A 23,440-nucleotide genomic window follows, 5' to 3' on the forward strand; every position below is an offset into this window, starting at 1 on the left:
ATCTTCTTCCTCCCCTCACCACCCAGTCCTAGGTCTAGATGGATAGAATTCTTAAAAAACATTTTTGATGTAATTAAGAAATTATTTTACATCATTTAAAACAAATAGCATAGTAAATATTGTAAAAATGGACTCAAATCCACAGGCAGGAGCAGGGATTTTTATGGATATGGATTATACTACAGGTTTTCCTAGGTACATCCCTAGGATGGTTACAAATGCTTTTACAAAGCTACCACAGTATTAATGCTTAAAATATGTTCACATATCTTTAAAATGTCTGGACAAGGGATGCCTGGGTAGCTAAGCGGTTGAGCGGCTGCCTTTGGCTCAGGTTGTGATCTCAGGTCTGGGGGATCAAGTCCCACATCGGGCTTCCTGCATGGAGCCTGCTTCTCCCTCTGCCTACGTCTCTGCCTCCCTCTTCCTGTGTATCTCATGAATAAATAAATAAAACATTTTTAAAATGTTAGGACAAAAGTGTCCATCAATTGATGAATGGATAAAGAAGATGTGGTGTATATATAGACACACCGAACACTACTCAGCCATCAAAAATAATGAAATCTTGCCATTTGCAATGACTGGATGGAGCTAGTGAGTATCATGCTAAGTGAAATAAGTCAGGGAAAGACAAATACCGTATGATTTCACTCATATGAATTTAAGAAATAAAGCAGCAAAGGGATAAAAGAAAGAGAGAGGAGAGGCGAACCAAGAAACAGGCTCTTAACTATAAATAACAAATTGATGATCACCAGAAGAGAGAGAGGGGGGAGGGGGGGAGGGGGGAATAGGTGATGGGGATTAAGGGGAGGACTTGGATGAACCCCAGGTGATGTATGGATTTGTTGAATCACTATATTGCTTAATCACTATATATTTGTTGAATCACTAATATAACACTCCATGTTAACTAACTAGAACTTAAATAAAAACTTTTAAAAAGATATATAGACAAGGAACTACCCATCCAAAGTAAAATAGCCAGATGCTGAGAAGCCAGTTGAAGAGAACTCTCTACTCCTCTTGCTATTAACTGGAATGCAGTGGGTCTCAAGTTAAGGCAAGTTAAACATTAATATCTGTTGAATTGGATAAATTTATCAATGGAATCTCTAGACATTCGAGAAGTACTTGACTGGGTGTCTGAGTGTGTGGGGTCGGGGGAGATGGGTATTTGTTCTGCTTTCTGGGCTGCAAATCAGAACAAGCTAGAATGGAGGAAGAGGTCTCTGCAGCTGAGGAAGCAACATAGCTGGTCTTTTGCCATCAGGCCCCGGATTATTAATACCCTGAGGAGCAAGCATGCCTTATCTTTGATCTCTGTTAACAGTTGGCCAAAGGCTTTTTCTTCCAGAGCTCTTCAAAGGCAGAAGCTGGGGTCCTGGGAAGCAAGGCAATAAGGAGGCCCCAACAGTCAAACTTAAGTTCCTAGGAATGATTCAGCAGTATTGAGACAGGTGAGCCTGCTGAGCATCTTCTTCTTCCTTAGGGGTATAGATGTCTTTTAAAACCTCATTCTAAATGATACCTTGACTTAAATGTATTATGCAATAGGCTGTCAGTTGGTGAGTCAATGATACAAGCTATTTCAATGAAGAGTTCTATTTTAATGTAACATTATGAGCTGGATCATGAGCTAAATATGGCAAGGCCCACCCAGCCAGGTTTGGGAAGACCCTCGCTCATGATTAAAAATGGAGGGCCAATTACTGATCAGAAGAACAAGATCAATGAAAGGATTCCCCAACCATTCAAAATGGCAAATTCTTTAAGCCAACAGGATGGAAAATACCCCGTATGGGCCGCTGAAACAAGCATTACTTATGTTTTCTTCACCCACAGATTGAAGTATATACTTAACACACAATCCTCTAGCAGGAGGCCTATGGAGGTTTTCAGCTTCAAAGGAAGCTTTGGGGGAAAAAAAAAGTGGTACCACTTGGCTTTTGCGGAACATAGATCGTTTTCATACGTGTCTAAAGGCCTGGACATCATATGCCTGCAGTCAGTGTGGAAGGTAAATAAAAATAAGCAAATAATCATAACCACTTACCCTGTGCAAATAGGGAAAAGAATGTTGAGAAAAAATAGCCTCAAGTCAGAGTGAGTCAGAGTTGGTGAGGCCAGGAATATCATTCCTCACCCTGTATGTAGCTCTGGACTTTTAGGCTCTTGCTTCAATCTGGTTTCCCAACATGAGAAGTAGAAGGGTTTTTATATGGAAAGAGAGGGTAAGCCTCCAATTCTTACATGATTTGGTACTATCTTGGGTGAAATGTACTCACTGACAAATTATGTTGGCAGAGCATGGCCCGTCCTTGCATGGAAAGCCTGTGATTCTGATGGGGAAGGGCTGAGGACTTTATACTAGCCTCATGCTCTGCTGCTTCATGCTCTTGGTGACACTGACAATAGCTCTCAGCCTCCCAGGCCTCTCCTTCTGCATCTAAGATGATGTGACTTCAAATGGATCTTCTGGTTACAGCATCAGCTGTAAGGATCAATGGCACCCTATCTGTCAAGTTCTTTGCGATGCTCCCAAGAAAGATACCATTTTAAGAAAAACACACTAAACCACTGACAAAGAAAACCCTTACTTATATCATTCTAGGGCACAAGGATGGCAGATTATTATTGGAACTCTAAAATGAGCAGCAGCGAGTTTTTCTTTGCTTCTCTACTTCTCCACAAAAGAAGCATTGCATATAGAACTACTGGTTTCACCTCAAGAAATCACTTCATCAAGGACTGTGCTTCAAACCCCAGGGTGAAGTAGAGACCAGGGGGCCAGGGTCAGCCAGCAGTGTAGTTTGGTGGGTCCTTTCTGCTATTAATTAACGTTGCCTGCAGCTTTAATGAATGTGAGAGTGGGGATGCTTACGGTTGAGCTATTTATAATTTTTTTCTGAGTTCTTAATTAGCTCTATTGTTGACAACATAAGGGGCTTTGCCAAACACAAGGCAGCCCGGCCTTGGCTGGTCTACCTCAGCCTCCCTTAAATTTAAATACAGACCAGCCGTCGCCCCTCAAGAGAAGCTGGGCTCTGCAGTGATCTCAGACAGGAGGCCCATCCACGTTCACACCTCAAGGTCATGATCCAACTCAGAGTCTGCCAAACACCTGGAGATTCATTATCTACAAGCGCAGAGTCAAGGCTCTGAGGAATTGGACCAGCTTGGCTCTCACCAGAAATTTCTTTATCTGTACAAGGTGCTTTTTCTTGATGTCACCCCGATTAACAAACTGCAAAACCATCAAGAAGGGAAAGTCATTTGGGAAATGCTGGTCTACACTCATCAAAGAATCCAGAGCCGAACTTTTCTGTTCCAAACACTGTAATGAATGAATGAATACAATCTGCCTGGAGTTACTGCAAGCTTGTCCTTCAGCTGGATCTATCAGTACAGAACTTACTTTCCAGAACTTAACTACGAGCTCACAAGAGCTCCCTAAATTTTCCAGAAGTGATAGGACACACAGGGCTGAAGATACCTGGGGCTCCTGGTCATGACCGCTGGGGTCCCTCTCATAGCTCTCTGCATACAGTCTGATGGTGGCCCGCATGCCGCTGGAGGAGCTGAGCCGGAAGATGAGCCGTGATGCGTCCGAGAAAATGATCCTCAGGCCCTGGAACACCCAGAATGGATCAGTGAGCCAATGAACACATAGGGAGTCACAATGAATACCTACTTGTGGTTAATGCTGGGGGAGACCTAGGGGCCAAACTATGAGCAGGTGCTCAAGTTTCTTTGGTCTGGAGATGTGGGAGCCAGAAAGAGGTGGAGGGACAAGGAGGAGATGATATTTAATAAATGTCCCTTAGAAGCCTACTGGATGCAATGGGAGTAGGCAGTTTCTCTATTACAGTAAAGCAAATTACCTGTGATAAGCTTACCCCCATGTGACCTTAGGCTTAGCAAAGTTAAGTTCATCTGTTCTGATTCACCTGACGCCCACATTCAACTGAAGCCTACAATGAAAGGCTCAGGTCTGGAGCCTCAGCTGGGTTCTGGGGTTCCTGGGTACAACCTCATCCCCTTGGCTCTGTCCTTCCTTCTTGCTCTATGACCTGGCCACCAGGGTGGCATGGGGGCAGAGCTGTGGCAGCATTAATTTGCTTTTGGCTCACAGTATCTCCATTCTCTACGGATCTGTTTTCATCAGTGGTGGGGATATTTGAAAAATAAAACGACCATAAGATCATATTGTAACATTTGTTGAAGGAAATGTGTTTTCTTAAGTCAACTGATAAAGCCCTTGTTATAAATAAGCATACTGGCAGGGGCCAGAGGAAAGAAGAGGAGGAAACAAAATAATTAAGCCTGGCCACTTATTTCTGAAAAAGGAGAAGTCTCAGGCAGCTCTGACATCAGACATTTTCCCTAAGAAATTTGCCCTTGAAACTTGTCTGGCCTTAAATCTTGGTTGTTAAGAATAAGCCATGATTAAAAATATACCTGCCATATAAATCTGACTGCCAGTCCCTTACCCTACTCCCATATCTGCTGGGGTGGGGTGGGGGCCACTGTGATTCTATCTGAATGGTTTTCTGCTTTTTACATCTTGTAGACATATTTTGTTCCAATCCCAAAACAATAGCCTTAGTCTCTTTTGGAGTGATTCAATGTCTGCCATGATTTGTGTAACAAAAAAAGGAGCCAGCTCCCTTCCTGGCAGCTCCTCTCTCTAGGATACTAGCTTTGCAAACAGGATGATACTGACCAGGATTCATTCACTGGGCAAACATTTTAGAGCAGCCCCTGGGGATTGGGTCCTGGGTTAAGCCCTGGGGATAGGGAGATAAAGACACAGTCCTTGCTCTCCATAAGCCTGGACTAGTCATTGCAATATATTACAAGCAGCAACCATTTTCCTAACCACTTCCTGCTGCTGGAGGAGTGAACAGTTAGGAAATTCCAAATGGAGTAAATGCCCCAATTCCCTACTACTCAGGAAGGGTTCTAGACCAAATTATGTTCAGACGACGAGGTCCCAAAGGTTCCACAACTATACCCACAGTCATGTTTTTGCAAACTCTTTCGAAGCTGTGTCTTCTTAATAAGCTTCCACTCACCTTGTCACCATATATGGGACACATGAGTAGGTAATTGGTCGCTCAGGACTATGGTTTATGCATAAGTTGGTTAAAGCAATATTGAAGGCTAAAGTCCTGAGCCACCTGTTCTTGTAGATTCCAAACCACTTGAGGCCCCCTTTTTCTGATGACCTCTCAAACTCAACCCTTTCCTGTAGCTCCCATGACACTATTAATGTAATTAACCAAGAATTAATTAATAATCCCAGATTTGTATACACCCAGTGGGAGGTATTCCAGAATTCAGGCCATAACAAACTGTCAACATGTATTATTAGGGACACCTGGGTGGCTCAGTCATTAAAGGGTCTGCCTTTGGCTCAGGTCATGATCCCAGGGTCCTGGGATTGAGCCCCACATTGGGCTCCCTGTTCTACTTTTCCCTCTTCCTCTGTTACTCCCTCTGCTTGTGCTCTCCCTCTGGTGTGCACTCTCTCTCAAATAAATAAACAATATGTATTATAAGCTCACAACTAAGCTTTTTTATACAGCAAAATCATGTTATTTTTTTCCCTTGTGGGTCACCATATCTTTGGCTGTACTTCTAGAAGACTAGTTGGAATCTACATGTAGTAGCCTGGAACAGATTTTGCGCTTGAACAGCCGATAAAGGCACACACGAGGTGCTGCTGATAATTCCACCTCTCCCCTTCTTAAGAAACCACCCCTAAGATCTTACCAGAGAAATCCTGTTGCTTTGTGAGACCTCCACGTGAGAACCACCCCATGTCTCCTCCACATGAGAGGACAAAAGTTCTAGACTCAGTTCTGTGCTGCAGAACTGTGCCCCAGATCCATGCCTGTTGAGTGTCACTCTGATGTATGAAGTTGTATTGGATTGCTTTGGCATCTGCATGTTTCTTCAATGAATTTAATGAACTTCAATGAACTACAATTAATACGTACCCTGAAAGGGAGCCATATTCTTGCCAGCGTGCATAATCACCTACTTTCAATTAAATTACGAGGTCAGAGTCACCACTGGCCAAGACCTGCCAAGTTTCTCAATGTTCTGTGATTCCAACAAAAGCATCCCAAGAATCCATTTTGCTTTTTTTTAGTTTTCAGGTTAAATCAGGGGTTGGCAATATAGTTTGTCAGCCAAATTTGACCTGCCACCTATTTTTATAAATCAGGTGTTACCAGAACCCAGCCAGCCCTGTTCACTTATGTTTTCTCCACGTCTGCTTTTGTGTTATAACCGAAGAGCTGAATCATTAGGACAAAGACAGTCTGGCTCATAGGGGCTAAAATATTTACTATTTATTATCTTTTATGGGAAATGTTAGCTAACCCCTGTAATAAACCATTACATTATCCACAACACAAAATACTTACCCTTCAACTCTACCCCAGGAAAATATTTTATCTATGTGACTTACCAAAATCCCAATTAGAGAAAAATAATGAAGAGTATCCAATCCATGCACTTCTCTGGGTATTTTAGCCATAGATTCATCTGGACCTATATGTGACCTGATTCAACTTACTTCTGACCAACCACTCATGACAAAAAATAGATTTATTAAATTGCATTTTCATTTCACATCCTCCCTTTCCTTGTAGGGCCTACAAGGTACTGCCTTATAAAACCTGTTTTTGCAGTCACTGTAGGAATATTATTGGAGATTGTATAAAATTCCACATGAGACATTTCCTTAAGAGCCAAGTGTTAGGAAAGCCTTTCCTTCCCTGAGGAGCTGGCATTTTTTGTCTTTCTGACAATAATAATTAACCATAGTTCCCCTTCCAATATGGCTGCCAGAACACTTAATGCCAAATTTGAGGTTCAGCCCAAGCGGATCCTTATGATTTGCATAACTATGAATTTTTCTTCTGTTCTTGACTTTCTACTCTTATTTATATTTTCTCTAGTCTTGATTTCTGTTTCTTATTTACATCCTAACAACTTCATTATGTGTGTTTTTGCTGCCACAAATCCTCCTCAAGAAACAAGGCCCAGTTAAAAATGAATAAAATAAGTTCCCATCTCAGCCTTAACCCTAAAGTGTTGGAATTGCTGAAATATGTCTTTGGGTCCTTCATTAGCTGATAAGCTCTGGTAGGGCAAAGCCTTCTGTTCCTTGTTCACCATTTATCCCCACAGCCCAGGAAAATGCCTGGCACACAATAGGCCCCCTGCAAACACTTGAGTGAATGTCACTGTGTGTTTACAACTGGAGTGAGCATTCACTGGAATGAATGCCTCCTTCCACATTTAAGGAGGGGCCACAGGCCAAATGAAAACATACTTATGTTCTCTGTCTGTGAACTGGGGTAAACATATTACCCTGAAGTGTAGTCATGAATGATGCTGTATCTACTCATCCTTCATTTTTAAGGCAAGGGTTAGTTTTGGCTAAAAACAATGGAGTTTAACCATTGTAGGTTCCTGTCCCCACTTGTGTGATGTTAGATAAATCATAAGCCCATTAGTTGCAAAAGGTGCAATGCACTGGAATCAGCTGGGGTCTTTAAAAAATATTGCTATCTGACTCTTAGCCCCAACACTGTAATTTAATTTGAATAGGTTATGACTTGGGCACTGGGATCGTAAAAGCTCTCCAGGTGATTCTACTGTGTAGCCATATGTGGACACCCTAGTAGTAGCCACTTTTGTCTGGGTCATCTGCCTCATGTATCAAGTGACTGACTATAGTACATGTCAGTCTTAAGGAAGATCCCTTTGAGATTTAAGGTTTCACCCATATACTCCCAATGGACTGGAACCTCAGGAGAGCCATAACACAGTGAGGGGGTGCCAATAAAACACCTTGCTGCTGTGTCCTGAAAGCCTCCTCCTACCACCTTGCCAATAGCAGAACTATTACAAGAATCTCCTCTTGAACCATTTGACACTAAGAACCTTTAGCACAGTCTCCTAGGGAATTCCTAAAGCAACTGTAAAGGAATCCATGGCACCTCTGTAGTCACTGCAGCAAGAGTGGCCTGAATGTCCAGGATGACACAACAGCCACAAACCCAAAGAAGGGCTTCGAAGAGATGCCCTCTTCTGTGCTAAGATAATGTTAATCACAGAGTAGGGTATCAAAGGGGCACTTTCAGTTCCAGCCTAGCATTTTCTTCCCATTGGGTGCCTGTTGTTGTATGCCTCAAAGATAAGAGCTCTGTTTTGCTCACCCTAGCCTCGTCCCAGTGCTGTTAAAAGGCCACATTTTTTGCAGGTATCTCCACCCCAAAATCCACCAATGTGCTTCCATTTATCACTAGATCTTTTCTTTTTATCCCCACATTTGCCCCTCTTTGCTTTGGACATGATAAAAGGATAACAACTGGAGAACCCCGGGCTGGCGTTCTGGCTCAACTAATCAGGAGGGGTCTTGAGCAAGTCACTTTGAGCTCTATAAGTCTTAGTTTCCTAAAAAGGGATGAAAAACAATGCAGCCTGGCTTACTTGGTTGTTGTGAGCATCAGATCAGAGAATATATGTGAAAAGTGCTTTGAAAATAATAAATCAGGGCAGCCCCCGTGGCGCAGCGGTTTAGCACCACCTGCAGCGCAGGGTGTGATCCTGGAGACCCTGGATCAAGTCCCACATCAGGCTCTCTGTATGATGTCTGCTTCTCCCTCTGCCTGTGTCTCTGCCTCTCTCTCTCTGTCTCTATGAATAAATAAATAAAATCTTAAAAAAAAAGAAAATCATAAATCAGTCTATAAATACTATTCGTATGTTAAGCTTTTAATGAAAATGGTACTATGCTCTAAGGCATCCAGCCTTCCAGATTTTTCAGAAGACTGCCAAAGAAAGCCTAAATGGTGATGGTTTATGGCATATTTATTTTTAAATTAGGTGGAATTAAGATTAACTTTATTTTAAGGACTATGCCACGTTCTCTGAAATCACTACTAAACTCACAGATCTGTTACCATTTATCTTCTCCACGACTCCCACTGAACTGGCTTCTTTGACCATGAAATGTCCCTTCTAATTTGGTCTATTTAGACCATTAGGTCCTGAATGAAGGACCTCAGAGTCATCCTGGCCACTTTCTCCCTTTGCTGGAAAGAAAGGGAAGAGTTAAAAACCACTTAAGGTAATAGCTGGTCACAAGAGGAGCCAGAACTTTAGGTCTTCTGACCCCAGGTTTGTAATTTTAGGTTCAACCATATGAGACTGCTGATTGTCACACACTGCTTCTCATGAACTCTTTAAACAATATCTCATATGCCTTGTATGGTGCCCCAAATGGGTACAGGGCCTTTTGTACAGCAGGTATTTGATAAATGTTGGATAAATACATGTTGGGTTATTTTTTTAAGCCCTTGTGTAAATCGATGCAGGGAAATCTGCAAGTTGCTAAATACACACAGAGCTGCCAGATGTTCATTTGGAGATTATAGGACATGTTGCAGCCAGGCGGGGAAGGAGGAACTGTACATTACCAACAGTTATTTGGCAGCACCCAATCCAGTCAAATAAGAACTTAGGATGAATTCCAGGGGGAAAACGGCATGTGGCCCCAAAATCTAGTAGAATGTCACATATACAGTCAGTTGGCCACACCAGGTATGTGAACCTAGAGACAAGATAGGCACGGAAGAGAGAGACTCGAAGCCTAACTCACAACTTATCTCCCATAGGAGATCCCAATGATTTATGGAAAGCTTCAAGGTGAAAATACTGCTGTGTAACATCTGAACCATATTTTGTGGAAGAAAGCATGCAGCATATAAAGCAGAGGATTTGGATTGGACAGACATCTCTCTCCATAAAAAAAAATTAACTAGAATTACCCATTTTTCTTTGTTTAAGTCATAGAGTTAGCTGCAAGCATGAGTTCAAAAGAGGTTGAGCAGGGCAGCAGCTAACTAGTCCATACTGTGCCCTTATAGAGATTACGAGCAGGAAGACAAATTAGAGAAAAGTATCTTTTCTCTTGGCTAGCCTGGACTTGAGTTTCTCCTCCCCCATTAGGCCGGGTGCCTTTGTGCAGTGCACTGACTGCACAGCCACGACTGCCTTACTTTGGGGAGCAAATTCTCGTCTAGTCTTTTTCACAACCAACCCAGCTCGCTTGGAGACCAATAACTGCAAATAATTATTTGGGGGGAATCAAGATCCAATGGCTTCCTAAGTGCTCTTTTAAAAACACATATCCAGCAAAAGCCACATTAGGTGTTGAGAGCGCTGCTTAGAGAGTGAAGGCTTAAAAATTATCCGGATTCCAACTATCAAATTTGGAACAATGGAACTAGGTCACACATGTTCCATTTTCCCTCATCTTTGGCCAAAATGGCTGTTGATCCCCATTCACTCAACACCAGCCCCAGTTCTGGGATATTTTGGAATCAGACACACTTTACCCAGACAACAGGGGTGGCTTCCTCCCTCAGTTCCTGTGATAGTCCACAGTTTTTTCCTTTAATATTTATTTTTCCTGGTGACGGTCACCCTCCTGACTATACACAGACATTAGTAGTTCAGTAGGAAGTACCTGTGATGTCATTCATTCCAGAATGCTTAGATTCTTATCACACATCTTAGCAGGATTCAACTACCAGCATTTTAGAAAATAGTCCCAAAGCCTTCATATGATGCCTCCAGAAACAAGGGCTAAGGATACTTCTATCTGTTGACCAGGAGTTAGTAGCACTGCAGTATATATTAAAGCATTAATTTCAAGATTGCCAATTTACTTGCTTCATTATTTCTGAATACTGAAATTAAAAAGGTCAGACACCTTCCTATATATTAAAACAACAACTCCAAAAGCTAATTGACTTTGCAATCAGTCTTCAAAGTGTGCTTTTTCTCTGAACTAATTTCAAATGGTTCTTTTTTCCAGGTTGAGGACAACATCAAAATGTTTCCACACAGCCTGCATAACTTGAAGAGGTATTAATAAGCTCAGAGTTAGCCTGACATAATCAAATTGGATTTGGTTTTCCACATCAGCTAACTGGTATGCTTTTATTTACATCAGGTTTTTTAATATCAGCTGAACTGTTACTGGCAAATGACTTCAGCACTGGTGGAATTTCACGATTTTTTATCCTGTTAAATAGAAATACAGGCATGGGACGAATCATGAGGAGAGACTCAGTTCCTTAAATTTTGCTCCTGGTGTCAAGATTTCATTCATTTGAGAAATATAAAAAATAGTGAAAGGGAATAAAGGGGAAAGGAGAAAAAATGAGTGGGAAATATCAGAAAGGGAGACAGAATGTGAGAGACTCCTAACTCTGGGAAACAAACAAGTGGTGGTAGAAAGGGAGGTGGGTGGGGCATGGGGGTGACTGGGCGATGGGCACTGAGGGGGGCACTTGGTGGGATGAGCACTGGGTGTTATTCTATATGTTGGCAAATTGAACACCAATAAAAAATAAATTTAAAAAAAAGAAAGCTAATTTTCAAAATACAAGTCATGGTTCTGGATCGATGCCCATCCTAGTGGCAATATGCCATCCCTTGATGCTGGTACCATCTGTCATATCATCCTTCTTTCACACCACCAGGATTGGAGTATTCCTTCTATCAGAGCTGGGAGAGTCTCATAATCAAGGTGTACTGACTCCAGGAGATTTGGGCTACAAGGAGATGGGGACGATAATGCTAAGGGGTAATCTGGTGCTGATGATGTTCCTTGGGATGCTAATGGTTAAGGAAGAGACAGAGCACCTTGCACCATGGAAAATCTTCATGTTTGTACAAGGAACTCGTCCTTGAGAAAGAGTGGTCCACCAAGTGAAGCCTTAAGGAACTGCCTACCTTTCCCTCATCTTTCCCATATCCTTGCAAGGCATAAAGTGAGAACATCTTAAATTAGTCAGCAACTGGATCAAACTGCTTCCTACTCTCAGAGGAGCTACTGGCTTATTTTTCCCACTCATATTTGAAGAAGCCATCATCATTCATTCATGTGACTAGACTTTTACCTGAAAATAACAGTGACATACCCTCATGGGACAAGGATGAGAGGATGAACTGCAATTGTTGAACTGTGCCTCACTAAATTGGTATTTCTAAATCAGAGTTTCTCTTAGGTCCTGTTTAACAGAAGACACACATCAACTTTTCTCTTGGTACCTGACACCACAAAAGTATCAGCCACTTGGAGGCAGCCACAGTAAATTCCATGAGACCTGGACAGGCATGGGAAGGCCAGTGAGGTCCTTGGGAATTCACGTCAGGGACTGAATACTTCAGGGTCCTTAAATGACCTTCACAGGGTCTCACAGGCAGGACCGACTTTGCTGAACACTTCCACAGCCGTGAAGGGGATGGGGGTGGGGTTTATCACCAGAATAGGATTTTAATTTCATTTTGGATGGACGAGCATTTCTTCTTTATCTCTAGAGATATATGTGAAACTGCTTTTTTTTTTTTTTCCAGTCTGTTTCCTGACTCTGACCCCAAATCAAGGACAAAAAAGGAGATGGAGTTGCCTTAAAAAACCTTTTCCTTTCTGAAGCAAAGTGGGATGGAAGAGATGGGGGAGGAGGAGACTTAGGGAAGGCAGAGAAATGTGACTTTGAATCAACTCAGGAACTGAAGAGGCCTTCCTGTGTCTCCACATGACACCCTGCAAAGTTGTATGCCATTCAGCATTGTGTTCCTTGCTTTTCTCATCATATAGAGTTCGTTAAATGTCAAAATCCTTCTTTCCAAAGGATGCTCTTTTAACATAACTTCTTTTAGCTAACCATTTATTAGTGGTTATTACATGTCAGGATTTTATGTGTAAGTGAATTCTCCCAATAGCTGTATGAGGTTGCCACAATGATTATTCCTATTTTCACAGATAAGGAAAGCCACAGGGAAGTTGAGTAACTTCCTAAGATCACCCATCAATGAGAGAGTAATGCTGATTCAAACCCAAGACTTTCTGGTCTCAAGCCTGTACACTTGAACACCACTCACACTGTTTCCTCAAACTGATATGCAGTCAGGTTGAGGATTCTGGTAAGGGAGAAACAACCGATATTTCTTGAATATCAGATGGATACCAGCCATTGTGCCTGACACTTTATAGGACTTTCTCCTCAAACCTCTGTAACCCTACATGATGATTATTACCAACATGCCACCTGCCTGACCCAACAAGTTGAGAAAAGAGGAGTTAAGTAATATGCCCAAAGTCACAAATCTAGGCAGTGACAAAGCCAGCCTTCAAATCTATGTCTGCTTGACTCCAACATAATACAACACTTAAGAGGCCATAGCAATCTGCTTCCCACAGCAAACAGAGACGTTGCCTTGTTATGTTTCCTTTGGGTTTTGCTAGGCAAGGCGTACTTTGTTTGTCCTTATAGATCAAATCTCTTCCATCTTAATTTTAAAATGACACATAATTTAGTAGATTATTTTAAATTACAGTGTTCTCTAACCAAAAAGACAGATAATAACAAAGGTTGGCAAAAGTGTGCAGAAATTGGAACCCTCCTACACTGCCGGTGGGAATGCAAAACAGTGCAATTGCTTTTGAAGACCATGTGGCCATTTCTTTAAAGATTAAACCTAGAGTTACCATTTGACCTAGCAACCCCTCGCCTAGCTATACACCCAAGATAACTGGAAATCTATGTCTGTAAAAGAAAACTTTATGTGAATATGCACAGCAGCGCTGTTCATAATAATCAAAGACTGGAAACAGCATGAGGCTCCTGGGTGGCCTCAGTTGGCCAGAGGCTCCTCAGTTGGTTAATTGGCCAACTCTTGATTTCTGCTCAGGTCATGATCTCAGGGTCCTGTGATGGAGCCCTGCATCAGGCTCCCTGCTCAGTGGAGAGGTCTACTTTAGGATTCTCTCTCTCCCTTTCCCTCTGCCCTTCCCCCTACTCATGCACACTCTCTTTCTCTAAAGATATATATATATCTTTTTTTTTTTAAGTAGAAACAGTGCAAATGTCCACCAACTGAAGAATGGATAAACAAAATGTGGTCTAGCCACTGATGAGACATTATTCATCAGTAAGAAAGAAAGAAATATCGATATGTGGTATCACATGGATGAACTCTAAAAACACTCTGCTTAGTGAAAGAAGCCAGTCACAAAAGACAACATAGTGTATGGTTCCATTTATGTGAAATACCCAGAATAGGCAAATCCTGTGAAATACCCAGAATAGGCAAATCCAGAGAAACAGAAAGTAGGTCAGGGATTGCTGGGAAATGGAGATTATAGCTAACAAGTACAAGTTGCTTTTGGGGGGTGACAAAAATGTTTTGCAATTGATTGTGGTAATGATGGCACAACTTTATAAATATACTACAAACCATTGAATTGTACACTTGACATGGTGAATTATATGGTGTGTGAATGATATCTTGGTAAAGCTGTTATACATTTATATTTGAAAACTGTTCCAGGGCACCTGGGTGGCTCAATCAGTTAATTTCAGCTCAGGTTGTGATCTCAGGGTCATGAGATCGAGCCCCATGTCGGGCCCATGCTGGGAATGGAGACTGCTTAAGATTCTCTCCCTCAGCCCCTGACCCCCCTTCTCCCTCTCAAAAAAACAAACAAAACTTCATGACAAAAACCAATTACACATTTGGCATGCTCTTCAGAAATATCTGTTGAGGGACATCTGGGTGGCTCAGTGGTTGAGCTTCTGCCTTTGGCTCAGGTTGTGATCCCGGGATCCTGGGATTGAGTACTGTACCAGGCTCCTCACAGGGAGCCCACTTCTCCTTCTGCCTATGTCTCTGTCTCTCTCTCTCTCTCTGTGTCTTTCATGAATAAATAAGTAAAAATCTTTAAAAAAGAAATATCTATTGAATGAAGTGCCAAAGTACTTTATGGCTATTTAAAAATAATACATGTTCATTTAAATTCAAATATATCTTTCAGGAGTAGATGGTGCTTGCTTTGCAACAGTATCACATGAAATGTGCCCAGACTCAACCATCCCTGGAACAGAATGCTGATGACTACTGACTTCATAGGAGTGCTGAGATGTGGGCCTCGGTGGTGGAAGTTTACCAGCAGCCCCACGATGCAGGAACTCCCTACTCTGCACTGACAGGGCCAATGGTGGTACAAAAACCATCCATGACTCGCTGACAATGTGGATGCCACTGAATGTCAACTGTCTCCCCAAACCCTCAGTGAGCCAAACCGAGTGTATGGAAAAGTTCTGGGGTGACTCAGGACCACCAGCTAATAAACTGTCACTTGGGTCCTGGGATCTGGGAAGATGAATGACAACCTTCCTTTCTTTCTAGAGAAGCTCCCCAGAACAGCTTCTGGCAGCATTTACTATTTATGGCCACATTGGAGCTAATATGAAAGAATATGGAAAGAAAAAAATAATAAGTTCCAGAGTAAAAATGGAAACCAATATTCAGGGTTGCAGGGGAGTGGACATGGAATAAATAGATGTCTGAACTTGAGATCTAGCTGAGGAATTAGCGTGATGTGAACTATTAAAAGAGCCAAGAAAAAGGGATACAAATGGTGAATGCTTTGGGGAAGAAACAAGGTAAGGTATTAGTGGATTTAACAGCAAAACAAATTAGCTCAACAGACAAGCTTCTTTTGAGCAAATAAAGTCCAGAACCTAGCATCGACTAGATAATCTTTTCAGGGAATGGTTTTCAAGCCTTCCCCACCAGGGAACAAAAACCTCCCAAGAATAATTTAGAAAGCACATATTTTATGAGACTTGGATTTGCAAAATGTTTGTTCTGCGGTTCCTTTGCAAAATGGAAGTAGGAATATGGGACACAATTGGAAAAGATTCATCTAAGGCCCTGAGGCTCTAAGATGCCATGTGCTGAGCTACCGACTTCATATCTCCGGAGATCACTAGTGTAATTTTGGAAAGGATTCAATCTCATCTACCAAGAAAAAAAAAAAAAAAAAAATTCCTCATGTGAAACAAAACACAACTACCAAAAACGTAGTGTATACTCTCTGTGTAAAGGATAGCTGGGCTTCTGTATCTTTTATTTCATTGCCTTTCTAAAACAGTTCTGTGAAAAAAATTAAAAATAAAAATAAATAAAACAGTTCTGTGAGATTTTTACAAACAAGGAAGAAATCAGGCAACTTTCCTGAAGTCATATAACTGGCAAGTGGGACAGGGAGAGGATTTGATTCTGGGTCTTCAAAATTATTTTTAACTTTTAAAAAAAAATATTTATTTGGGAGAGAGAAAGCATGAGCAGGGGGAAGGGGAGAGGCAGAGGGAGAAGAAGAATCTCTGCTGAGCAGGGAGCCCAACATGGGCCTCGATCCCAGGACCCCAAGATCATGACCTGAGCTGAAGGCAGACCCTTCACTGACTGAGCTACCCAGACACCCTTGCATCTTTATTTTTTTTTAATTTTTTTTTTTACCCTTGCATCTTTAAACTTCTTAACCACTCTTATCTCCAGTACCCCACATCTTCCCAAAGTAAAACAGTAATCAATTTGTCCAGCCATAGAAGGCCTTCTATAATGAAAGAATAATGACATTTTGACAGAGATTCCAGATCACCATGAAACTCAGCAGACAAGGAGAATACTAAGAAAATAATAGGGCTTCAGGCTTTGGAACATCTGCAAGTCAGGGACCCTAGGATAAGGACAGTGTGTGAAATATTAGTCAAAATAAAAATATCAGTAACTACCACTATATCTAGTCTACCAAACCCTATAGCTTATGATTTATTTTGTTGTCTGTTCTTGGTGAAGAATGTCTATGAAGGGGGATCCCTGGGTGGCGCGGCAGTTTGGCGCCTGCCTTTGGCCCAGGGCGCAATCCTGGAGACCCGGGATCGAATCCCACGTTGGGCTCCCAGTGCATGGAGCCTGTTTCTCCCTCTGCCTATGTCTCTGCCTCTCTCTCTCTCTCTGTGACTATCATAAACAAATAAAAAATTTTTAAAAATGTGTATGAAGATAAGAATTTGGGTATTTTAGAATGGAACTTTTCTTAATATTACTCAGTGTCTTATTTGAACTATAAATGTTGAATTGTGCTCCTAGAGTGGTCAATTTTTGCCATAGTCAATAAATATACAAAATCAAAAAGATAAATGAATGTAATAGGTTCCAACCTCTCTTGCACAATTCACAAAGATGAGACTGTGATAGAAATTGTTAAACTTGTCACTTACCTTTTGTAATAATTCTCAACCATAAATCTTCCTTTTGGGTTTTGTGGGACATATTTCTAACTGTTTTTTCCCCCATAACCCATCTGGTTAAGCTCCTATCATTCTCAATTACATAAGGTAAGAAAAGGTGAAACATGCCTGCACCTGAGGGGGGTGCCAAGGAAAAGGGATATTTTGCCCTTGGAACCTTTTCTGAATCTGTAATGACCACCATGCAGAGGGCCTGCAGGTTGCAAACATTTCAGAAGGAAATACTGGTTTATATGTAGTATTGGCCTGTCAGTTACAAGTATAAAGAATGCTGGACAGACAGTCAGGGCCCTGTGTTCAAATGCATCCTCTACCATTAGTTAACTAGGTAGGCAACCTTCACCAAGGGCTTTCTTCTCTCCTGGCTGCAAGGCTCTCATCTGTATGATGAAGCCCTCAGAGTAGATCATCCCTAAAGACCTCTCCAACTGCTGGATACTTCAGCCCCTGGCTTTGCCTGTTCTGGTGATTTCCTAGCCAAGTACCTGTTTCTTGGTCACTGTGCCATCCACAGGGTCCACATACTCAAAGCAGTCTGTCTTTGCCACACTGTAGACATGGTTTCCCACGGCGAACTGCTGGCCGATGAAGGACTTGTCTGTAACCAGGGCCTCCAGGTCCCTCATGATGTAATATGTTGTCTTGGGCTCTAGTCCTTCGTAGTCAAACCTGGGGAGGGAAGGCAGGACACAGGGTGAAGACAAACCTAATCAGAGAGCCAGTAACTGGGTGCCCCCTCAAGATCATCGAATCATCGGTTTGGTTTTCATGGAAGAACTGCACAGAAAAGCACTGGTCCCTACTCTCTCCTACCTGGCCCATATAAGCCAGGTCCTGCACAGGAGCCAGAGTGAACTTGTAAAAATCGTATCAAATCATATACTTTCTTTTAAATCCCTCCCCAAGGGCCCATCACATTGAGAACAAGACTCTAGACCCAGGCCATAAGGCACCATGGGATCTGGCCCCACCCACCCCTTCAACTTTGTCCCTCTCTCACCCTTATTCCCTATGCTCCAGCCACATGGGCCTCCTGTCCAGTCCTCAAAGACAGTTTGCCCTGTCCTGCCTTTGAGCCTTTGGCATTGCTGTCTCTACCCTCAACCTGGGATACTCTTCCCTCTGACTACTCAATACCTGGCACAGTCTCTTCCATCACCTTTCAAACTTAGTGTCACCTCCAGAAAGTGCTCTTCTCTGACCATCCATTCAAGATACTTCCCTCTGTCTGCCCCTCTCTCACACCACTCTTAATATTTTGTTTGTGTATTTGTTTACTTATTTCTTATCTGCCTTTGTCCACAAGAACCATGAGCTCCAGGAGGGCAGAGACCTTATCTGTTTTGTTCTCTGCTGCTTCTAGTAAGTGATTTCTAAGCAGAGGGATGAAAGATGGGAGGAAGGAAGGAGAGAGAGGAATCAAGGGAGGTGAAGAGAGAAGGAGGAAGGGAACTCAGTGTATCATAAATCTCTCTTGGAAACTTGGAAGAAATACCACCATTGTTCCATTTTAAAAAGGTCCTTCCAGCCAAGATCATCAAATGTAACAATGGGGCTGGGAGGTGATTAGAAAAAAAAAGACTAAAAATAACACCTATCTCATTTGTTGTTGTAGGGTTAAAACACCATAATGCATATCAAGTAGTCAGTCCAGTTCCAGACACCGTTGCTTAAACCTATTAATTGATTTTATTCTTAGTCACAACCACAAAGAAATTGTAGAGTCTTTCCCAATGTCAGAGAGTCTTGACCAAGACCTAATAGCACACTTGGGCAGGGTGGGGTGCTCCTCGAGAAGGAAGTCCTCAAGGGGTATCTGTGCCCAAATGGCTACAGTGGGATCTCACACTGGGCTCCATGTAACCCAAGGACAAGATGTGGGTTCCCAGCAAACTGGAAGAAGGAAGACTTGCATCATTGTTACTACTTTCTCTTCACCCAAGATCTCTTAAGACTTTTAGTAAACATCAGGGTGTTAGCCAAAATGGGAAACATGGAATGATGCCATTTCTAGCAGTGGGTCCCCTGTCTCTGTATCGTTTAACCTCTCCCTCCTACCCAGATGTGCCCTCTTCAGCCTCAGGAACAAAATAACCAAGAATTCTCTCAGAACATTCTCCGTAGTGGATGTGTTCTGAGCCTAAATTCTCTTTAACACTAGTCTTTTGGGGGAAGATAAAGACCCAACCAAGCCAAGAGGGGGAGGAGGCTAGGATAAGAGGATTTATTAGGATACAGAGAGGTCCTGAAAGAGAACAAGAAGTTGAGGAAATCCACTAACGTGACAGATCACATTTGGTCTCTGGCTGATGGTCATCAGACCAGCCTGCCCAAATGCTCATCTTCATATACAAGCAGACTCGGGCATTTCTACCCCTTTCCTACCATGAACCACATCCCCTGACCCACCACCACAATACACTTTCAAGAAATCTTTCAATGGAGAGTTCCTTCTGGGGTCCACTCATACAAGGAAAATCATCTGGGTTCCCAGCTATGACTTTAGGCTCAGAAATAGTTAAACCAAAACTGTTTTATTATCTCTTCCTCCCCACCCCCAAAAAAACTGGATAGGAGGCATTTTATTTCACAAGGATCTCTCAACTTGTATCTGCTGGAGACTGAAAAAAAGTATTTACCTTTCATTCTACCTATTCCCTCCTCCCTTTTTATCTCTGTGATCTTTTTGGACAGAAATCTGAAACATTAGTCAATGTTCTACAAGAATTTAAATCTCCATTGCATTATATTCTCTAATATGGTATTTGTTATGAACAAAGTAATTATCATGTAAGCTCTTGGCCACAAAAAAAATGAACTATATTATAAATACACTTATCATAACACCATGTCTTCAAAACACTGGCAGAAAGCTAGATAATCATTGCACACATTATGAGGAACACATCCCTAACTCAAAGTGATCTCACTAAGCCAGAGATTGGCAATCATAACATATTTTATCAGGTTGGACTTTTTTGGAACTGCTTTGTGCAATAGAAAGGTTTGTTGTGCCAATTAGTTCCCTGGTATGCCAAAAAGGCCCACAAGAATCAGGATTTTTTTGGCACTTGTTAGAAATACTAGTACGTAAAACAAATTCCCACCTGCCTTGAGAGTATTTTATGATACAAGGAATAAGTTGAGGTGGTTTTCAGGCTATTACAACCTTTGTCTTCTTGACAAATGAGGAGCAAAGAACATGATGGCACTGTCAGCATTTCCTAGAGTACTGCAAACTGTTTTGAGCCCTATCACAGGCTTTCTTATTCTCTGATATTTATCTAAGTAAATGAGTTTTTTTAAGAGAAGAAACAATCACCTTATAAGGGAAGTCTAAAACATTCTTTCTGTGTCTTAAGCTCTTGAAATATAACCAAACATCCAAAGTAGTTAGCTGTTCATAAACAAAAGGAGGCACAATTTCTGTTTTCAATATGTAGAGAGTCTCTGAGAATACTCAAGAATTCCTTTGTCCCATAGCTATTTTCTCTACAGTTGACATCCTTTCCTACTATTGCTTCCCTCACAATCGTGGCTTGGTACTAGGAACACAAACCTAGCATATCTAGGTATATGTTTCTAGCAGGCAACCATGCCCCCCTCCCTTACTTCAAAAACAGGAAAGTGATATAAACCCCCAACGTTGAGCTCTTAGCCAATAAGCTTTTCCCTTCCTCCCTCCCAGGATAACAATTCCTTATTCTAGTCTCCTTTCACAGGGACAAATCTTTAGCAAAATCTGGGGCTCTTGAACCATGTGGCCCCTTCAGAGGGCACCTTAGACATTGCTGGGCCATTAGTGGGAAAGTAAAACAGAGGTAAGGAGAGGATGACAAAAGCAGACTGACCTGTCACAGCTTTGTCTCTGCCTCTCTTCCTTGATAATTATGGGTGCAGAACTAATAAGCAAAGCCTCTGGTTGGACTATACAACTCTCAGGGGCACCAAAGGGCTTTTAAGGTTCTTCAGTTCAGATTCCCTCTTGGAATGGCTGCCCACCTTACAGTCACTGATGAAAATATTACAGAGGAATGTCGCTAGGGGAGGGGAAATTGATGCCTTCTGGTTTGGACGTCCTTCACAGGACCCCCAACCACATCTCAGGGGTTCCAGCCTCTCTGTTCCTCAGATCGTTCTGAATGATGCCTCCTTCTGAAGGTTCTAGTCTGCCAGTTTTCTCTAAGAGCAGTTCCCCAGGGTCCTCACCCTTCTCACCTGCAATAATAGTGGCGGCCAAATTTGGCCCAGTGATCTCGGACGATTTCCTCCACACTCTGCTTCCGGGCAGCCAGAATGGAAAGCCAGACCAAGACAGCCCAGAGGCCATCTTTTTCACGAAGGTGATCAGAGCCTAAGAAAGAAAAAAATATTCTTGTATTCTTCTGAGGATCTGTTTTCTGGGTGAAAAGTAAAAGCTAAATGAACTATGAAGACCAGTTAGCAATTGAATGTTGAAATGGTTGGATATATTTATCCGTTGTGATAAATATATGTCCCATAATATGCTTGCATTTCCAAAAATTTCCAACTAAAATTCAAATAACACAAAATTACATCAAAAAATAAAATCCTGGAGGTTGTTGAAAGTACCAAAGAGCCAAGCTGACATCACATTTGCCCAGTGGTATCATTCATTCAGTCAGTATTTGGGGATCCTTAAAATATTCCAAGTGTTGGTCTAGGTGCTAGGAATACAGCACAGTGAACAAGAGAGCTCTTTATTTGTAAAGCTTGAATGCAAGTAGGTAGGGATAGGCAACAGAAAAGTACACAAGAGGAAAAGATGCATTAAATAATAACAAAGGCTGTGAAAAAAAATAAACTAGGTGATAGTGTCACAGAGTATGACAGCAGCAAAAACTATTACCTAGAGTAGTGTAGTTTATCTACAGCAGGGCTGGTGGTGGCTTTCCCAAAAGACATGTTCACCCACAACCTGTGAATGTGACCTTTTTTGGAGAAATAGTCTTGTAGATATAATTAAGGATCTTGAGATGAGATCATCCTGGATTATCAAGGTGGACCTTAAATCCAATGACAAGTGTTCCCCAAAGGATAAGAGAAGACACAGAGAAGAGAAATACAAAGGATTGGCTTATGTAAAGACAGAGATGAAGATTGGAATTATGCTGCCACTAGCCAGGGAACGTATGCAGCCACCAGAAGTTGAAAGAGGCAAGTAGGTCTTCTCCCCTAGAGTTTTTAGAGGAAGAATGACCCCACCAACACCTTACTTTTGGATTTCTAGCCTCTAGAACTATGGGAGAATAAATTTCTGTTGTTTTAAGCCACCCAGTTTATGGTAATTTGCTATGGTAGCCTTAGGAAATGAATACAGGTAGTCGTGGTCAGCTCCACTGTGATGATGACATCTGAGCTGACAAGTGAGAGTCAGCCATGCTGAGATGTAGGGACAAAGCATTCCAAGCCAAGGAACAGCAACTGCAAAGTCCTTGATGCAGGTAAAATTGGGAAACTTAATCCTATAGCTACTCTATAGAAAGAGAGGCAGTTTATATTGTGACATTCAAACGAATGATGAGTGCCAGCTGGACAGGTAGGTTTCTGTGCAAAAAGAACCAGAAGAAAGTATGGGAGGCCCACTTAAGCACCTGTCTGTTGGCCAACTCTAAGCTCTCTTAGAAGTGAAGAAGGCCCTGAATACAAGGCACTTGCAGCAGTGTGGGGAATATGGTGCAATGGGAAAGCATGGGAAGGCTTTGGAACGAGGGTTTGAAACCAAGCTCTGCTACTTCCCACCTGTGTGAGAAGTTGTTGCAAAGTTATTAACCTTTCTGAGCCTCGACTTCTCATCTGTAAAATGAGGATATGATCAACAATCTTGTGGAGTTGTCCTACCAATTTAACCCAGTTCAGAGGGCAGGCTCGTGAGTCAGTTTGCTTATGTTCAAGTTCTAGCTCAACTACTTCCCTTTGTGTGACTTTTGCCATTCTCATTAGCAACACAGAGACGATGATGGCTCCTACCCCACAGAGTCACTGTCTGGATGAAGAGATAAAACATGATTATGTATTTAGAACACTGACTGGGTTGTCACGAGTGGTTGTTGTTGCTGTTAATCTTCTCTTTGGTAATTCACACAATAGGCCAACATGGTGCTGATTCCTTAATGCACACTGTAAAGCAGATTATTCTCCGTTATTCATATAATTTTATCCTGTGACACTAGCAATAACCATTAACATGAGAAAGGGGACTGGGACCAGGCGGTGGA

The 23,440-nt window shown here is 42.0% G+C and overlaps 1 protein-coding gene and 1 long non-coding RNA gene across 4 annotated transcripts in view; one reads left to right on the forward strand and one right to left on the reverse strand.

Annotated features, from left to right (window-relative positions):
- Positions 1–23,440, reverse strand: part of PGM5 (phosphoglucomutase 5) — a 189,361-nt gene that overhangs the window by 33,479 nt on the left and 132,442 nt on the right. The window contains exons 8-10 of the mRNA XM_025423380.3: positions 21,420–21,555; positions 17,687–17,870; positions 3,500–3,634 (exon numbers count right to left, since the gene is read on the reverse strand). Of these exons, the coding sequence (XP_025279165.1) occupies positions 3,500–3,634; positions 17,687–17,870; positions 21,420–21,555 (455 nt within the window). The remainder of the gene's footprint in view (positions 1–3,499; positions 3,635–17,686; positions 17,871–21,419; positions 21,556–23,440) is intronic.
- LOC112644767 (uncharacterized) lies at positions 10,570–15,999 on the forward strand. Of its 3 annotated transcripts, XR_007401274.1 has the most exons (5): positions 10,570–10,795; positions 10,910–11,026; positions 12,457–12,656; positions 12,866–13,026; positions 14,918–15,999. It is a non-coding gene; the product is annotated as an uncharacterized LOC112644767 (long non-coding RNA). The 3 variants fall into 3 exon arrangements; XR_007401273.1 differs by lacking the exon at positions 12,457–12,656 and having other exon boundaries at positions 10,572–10,795; XR_003126736.3 differs by lacking the exons at positions 12,457–12,656; positions 12,866–13,026 and having other exon boundaries at positions 10,578–10,795.

The sequence above is a fragment of the Canis lupus genome, chromosome 1 (assembly GCF_003254725.2).
Source record: "Canis lupus dingo isolate Sandy chromosome 1, ASM325472v2, whole genome shotgun sequence".
Classification (NCBI taxonomy): domain Eukaryota; kingdom Metazoa; phylum Chordata; class Mammalia; order Carnivora; family Canidae; genus Canis; species Canis lupus.